The 5,137-nt window shown below is 47.5% G+C and overlaps 1 protein-coding gene across 1 annotated transcript; it reads right to left on the minus strand.

Annotated features, from left to right (window-relative positions):
• Positions 1-3,492: 3,492 nt before the first annotated feature.
• On the minus strand, positions 3,493-4,425 carry LOC122430697 (olfactory receptor 148-like). Its single transcript, XM_043451540.1, has one exon. The coding sequence runs from the start codon at positions 4,423-4,425 to the stop codon at positions 3,493-3,495; it is 933 nt and encodes a 310-aa protein (XP_043307475.1).
• Between the last annotated feature and the right edge of the window lie 712 nt (positions 4,426-5,137).

The following is a 5,137-nucleotide window of genomic DNA, read 5'->3' on the forward strand; positions in this document are numbered from 1 at the left end:
CATTAAATAAATATGTGATTACATCATAATTTAAAATGCTAAGCGGTACCCATTCATTCTTTTAATAAACTTATGCACAGTACTTACTAGGTCACTGGGCCATGTCCTGTGGATACAACAATGAATAAGACAAATGTGAGGAAGCATTTTGTATCTCTTTATTCATTTAAAAGGAAGGGGAGTTTGGAGGAGAACAATACTGTATATGTATATCTGAATCCCTTTGCTGTTCACCTGAAACTCACAATATATTTTTTTTCCTAGATCACAGCTTTATTGTAAAAGGTAATAAGCTCAGGAACAGCAGATGGAAGGGGATGCACAGGACAGGTTGTTTGTGGGGGAGGCACAGAATGTCACGCTCTCTGAGCCCCACTTTCCCCAAATCTGCACGTGTTCATCAACCCAGAAGCTGTCCAGACCCTGTTTGGGGTTTTTATGGAGGATTCATCACACACACACACAATTGATTAAATCACTGGCTGTTGGTGATTGCTTCAACCGGAAGTCTTTCTCGCTTTCCAGACATGGTGGGGATGGGGAGTGACCACAAGATCCAATCCTCTAACCATGTGGTTAGGTCCCCTGGTAAGCAGCCCCCAGCTTTGGAAAGGAGGCACTCTCTGAAAAGTCACCTCATTCACCTAACAAGAGACACCTTGCCTGGTCTCCCGACTTAGGAAATTCCCAGAGTTTTAGGAGCTCTGTGCCAGGACTGGGGGACAAGGACCAAAAATGCATTTCTTATTATTAATACAAATCACAAGGTCACAGTGACCTCAAATTTCAGTGATAATTTGGTTCTATAGCCTTAAAAGGTTTTCAGCAGTTGACTGGACCTTTTTTAAAAAAAATTTTGGGGCCACACCTCGAGGCATGCGGGGATCTTAGTTCCCCAACCAGGGATTGTACTTACACTCCCTGCATTGGAAGGCAGGGTGTTAACCACTGGACTACCAGGGAAATCCCTGATTGGGCCCTTTTAAGATGAAAATGTTCCCGTGGCCTGAACTAAATTGTTCAAGATTTCAAAACGCTGGAGCTGAGTCTGAGCCATCTTCCTTTGGTGTTTTTAGATCATAACCGATTTTTCCATGGCCCCTGCAACCCCAAGGTTTCCCTTGAGGTGAGTCAGGCCCCAGGCAGCCTATTGCCTTCCCCTGCTCGAGACCAGAGTCTATTCAGGGGCCGCCGGGTACAGGCAGCGAGATTAGCGGAGAGACGCCCTAGATGACTCATTCCCAGGCGTGCTCTCATTACAAGAAGTGAGAGGATTTGGGGAACAAGATAGCCTCGGGGAGAGCCCAGCCACACAGCCTTGTCCACTATGAAACAAAGTTGGGGCTTATGCGCGCTTCCCGGGGAGAAAGAAATCCATGCACTCCATTGGATACTCCAACAATGACCCCCAAAAGATGAAGAGTCTCCAAGTGGGATTTCTCAGCCTTGGCGTTGCTGGCATATCTTGCAGTATTCCTAAATACAACTGAAAATGTCCCCAGATGTCACCAGTGTCCCCCAGGCCCCTACACTGGGGACCAGCTGAACAGGCTGGACCAGGAGCAGGGATGAATGAAATGAAAGTTGTTCAGTCGTGTCCGACTCTTTGCGACTGCATGGACTGTATAGTCCATGGAATTCTCCAGGCCAGAATACTGCAGTGGGTAGCCTTTCCCTTCTCCAGGGGATCTTCCCAACGCAGGGATCAAACCCAGGTCTCCCGCATTGCAGGCAGATTCTTCACCAGCTGATCCCCTTCAGCACAGGCACCCACTGCAGCTCGTTGTTCTCCTCCTCCAGTTGGGCCTCCATCTGGCGCAGCCTCTCCTGGATGTTGCTGGGTGTCTCTTCCGCCTTGGACAGAGCGGCCCCCCGCTGCGCCAGCTTGGCCTCCACCTCGGGCAGCGTCTCAGCCCTCCGCAGCGTCTGCTGCAGCTTCTCCACCAGCTCCAGGCCCTCCTGCAACTGGCGGTTTTTATCCTCCGTCTGTCGATGCATAGAATCCTTACTTGCGATTTCATTGGCAAGTTTATCATTGAGGTCGTGCACAGAGATGGCTTCGCGATGTGAGGCGAGGTAGCGTTTCTCAAGGTTAGAGATTCTCTCCTCCATGTCTGCCTTCTGGGTCATGGCTTCGCAGATATCCCGCTTCAGTTCCATGTTCACATCCTCAGACTTAAGGAGGTCCTTCCTGGCTGTGTCCAGGTCCTCCTCCAGCTCTGGCACGTGGGCAGAGAGGGCTGCCAGGCGTTCCTTCATCTGGCTCTGCTCCCAGGACTGCTTGGCTATGACTTCCTCGAGCTTGATCACCTGAGCCAGCTCTTCCTCCTGGCTTAGAGAGCCGTCGGAGGATCTCTTTCCACTGGCGCTTGGCGTGTTTTCTTGCTCGTCATTTACATCAAGCACCCCGTCCATTAGTATCTTTTCCTGGTTATTCTGCTCTTAAAGAATCATCTCTTTATGTGTGGCACTTAATTCTTCTAACGAACTACACCTTTCAAGTGCTCCTCGTAATCCCTCTCTCAACTTCTCGTCCAGGGCCTTGTGGTGCTGGAAGAGAAATTTCAGCACCCTGACCACCTCCACCTCGCTGGTCATGCCGGCTGGGGACTGCGCCTGCTGCTTGCCTGGCGTCATCCGGAGGGACAGCAAGTACTGGGAAACCAGGTGCTCCAGGTGCTCCGGCAGCAGCCTGGTGGTGTTCCTTTCTGCTTTCAGTTCGGCAGTTTCTACTTCTAATTTCAAGAAGCTGCTCCCTGCATACCTTGATTTCTTCAGATGTTGCCAACTCCTTCAAACAGGAGGTCTTGCTCCCTTGAAAGTGGGTGTGTGACACAGCGCTTCGGCAGGGAAGAGGTGTGTCATGACTATTCTGTCTGCAGAGGACAAAGCGGTGTGTAGAGAGGACGGGCAGGCACTCCCAGGACACTGAGCACACGACACAGTGACGGGACTCTCAGCCCTGCTCTGGGGGCATCACACTGTCTCCACCCCTGACCCAGGGTGAGCGGCTCATGCGTGTCCTCACAATATTGTTAACTGGCTATACTCCAATACAAACTAAAAATTAAAAACCAAAACAAACAAACAAACAAAGAAATAGACAACCTTATTTGAAAAGCAGAAATAGAGACACGGATGTAGAGAAAAGAAGTATGGATACCAAGCCAGAAAGGTTGTGGTGGGATGAACTGGGAGATTGGGACTGACATATATACACTATTGGTATCATGTATAAGATAGATAAAAAATAAGAACCTACTGAGTAGCACAGGGAACTCTACTCAATACTCTGGTGCGACCTAAATAGTAAGGAAATCCAAAAGAGAAGGGATACATGTGTGGGTATGACTGATTCACTTTACTGGATAGAAGAAATGAACACAACATTATAAAACACATATTCCAATAAAAAATTTAAAAAAAATCAGAAGAATTAGGAGAATGATGTTAAAAGACAATAAATCTAAAATCCTTCACAAAACTCTTAATTTAGTCCAGAGCAGTAAATACTACATTATAGAATACGCTTTTTAATGAGTTTTTCACTTCCTTATTCCTTAAGGAGTAGATTAATGAATTCAGCATGGGTGAGACAATGTTATTTAATATTTGCACCATGGCACCAAGAAACGGGTTGGCTGTGGGCTGCAGATAGATGATGATTACAGGTCCATAGGCACAGAGGATGGCAGTGAGGTGGGCACTGCAGGTAGAGAAAGCTTTCTGCCTGCCCTTTGCCGAACGGATCCTCAAAATGGCAATCCCAATGCGTGTGTAGGAGACACAAACACACAACCAAAGAGTTAAAGCCAGAAAGCCAACATTAGTGGAACCCACTCTCTGGGCCAGCGAGCTGTCAGCACAGGCCATGGGTAGGACAGCGGGAATGTCACAGAAGAAGTGGTCCACCCGATTGGGGCCACAGTAGGGTAGCTGAAAGGTAAAGGATGTCAGGACGGTGGCCTGAAGACAACCCACCAACCAGGCTGCCACGACCAAACCAACACAGACTCCAGGTCTCATGATGAGCTTATACCTCAGTGGGTGACAGATGGCAACAAAACGATCATAAGCCATCACAGAATAGAGGCAGCCTTCCGTAGAACCCAGGAAATGATAAAAGAAGAGCTGAAGAGCACATCCCTTATAAGATATGGCTCGGCTCTGGCCAGAGAGATAGAATAGCATCTTGGGACAGGTGACAGAGGGGAACAGCATGTCCAAAATCGATAGGAGTCCCAAGAAGAAGTACATGGGAGTGTGAAGGGTCGAGGAGGGAACAATTGCTAGAAGGATGAGCAAATTTCCCAGTAGGGTGAAGAGGTAAATAAATGAGAAGATGACAAGGAACATAGTCTCCAGTCCCTCTGTCTGAGGTATTCCCAGTAGGATGAACTCATTCAGCTCTGTGTGGTTCCTCATGTTCCTGGGAGGAAGGTCTAGGGGAGACCAAAGAAAGGAAAGCTCGAGTGTGGAGGTTGATTGTTGACAGACACAACACCAATACATTCATCCATCATCACTCAATCCTAAAGGAAATCAACCCTGAATACTGGAAGGACTGTTTCTGAAGCTGAATCTCCAAAACTTTAGCCACCTAATCTGAAGAGCTGACTCCTTGGAAAAGACTCTGATGCTGGGAAAGGTTGAAAGGGAAAGAAGAGGGTGGTAGAGGAAGAGATAGTTAGAAAGCATCACCAACTCAATGGACCAATGAACATGAATATGAGTAAACTTTGGGAGATAGTGAAGGACAGAGGAACCAGGCATGCTATAGTCCATGGCATGGCAAAAAGTCTGACATGCTTAGGGACTTAACAGCAGCAACATTTGTTTAAACATAAAGATGATATTAAAATTGAGAGTTAAAAATTCTGCCAAGAACATTGAAGGTCTAGTAAGTACTTTCTTGGTGGTTCAGCCGTGTAGAATCTGCCTGCAATGCAGGAAAACCAAGAGATTAGGGTTGGATGCCTGGGTAAGGAAGATCCCCTGGAAAAGGAAATGGCAACCCACTCCAGTATTCTTGCTGGGAAAATCCTACACACAGAGGAACCTAGTGGGCTATAGTCTATCAGGTCCCAAAGGAGTCAGATATGACTTAGCCACTAAACTACAACTTTATGGTGATAGA

Source organism: Cervus canadensis, chromosome 29 (genome assembly GCF_019320065.1).
Source record: "Cervus canadensis isolate Bull #8, Minnesota chromosome 29, ASM1932006v1, whole genome shotgun sequence".
Taxonomy (NCBI): Eukaryota; Metazoa; Chordata; class Mammalia; order Artiodactyla; family Cervidae; genus Cervus; species Cervus canadensis.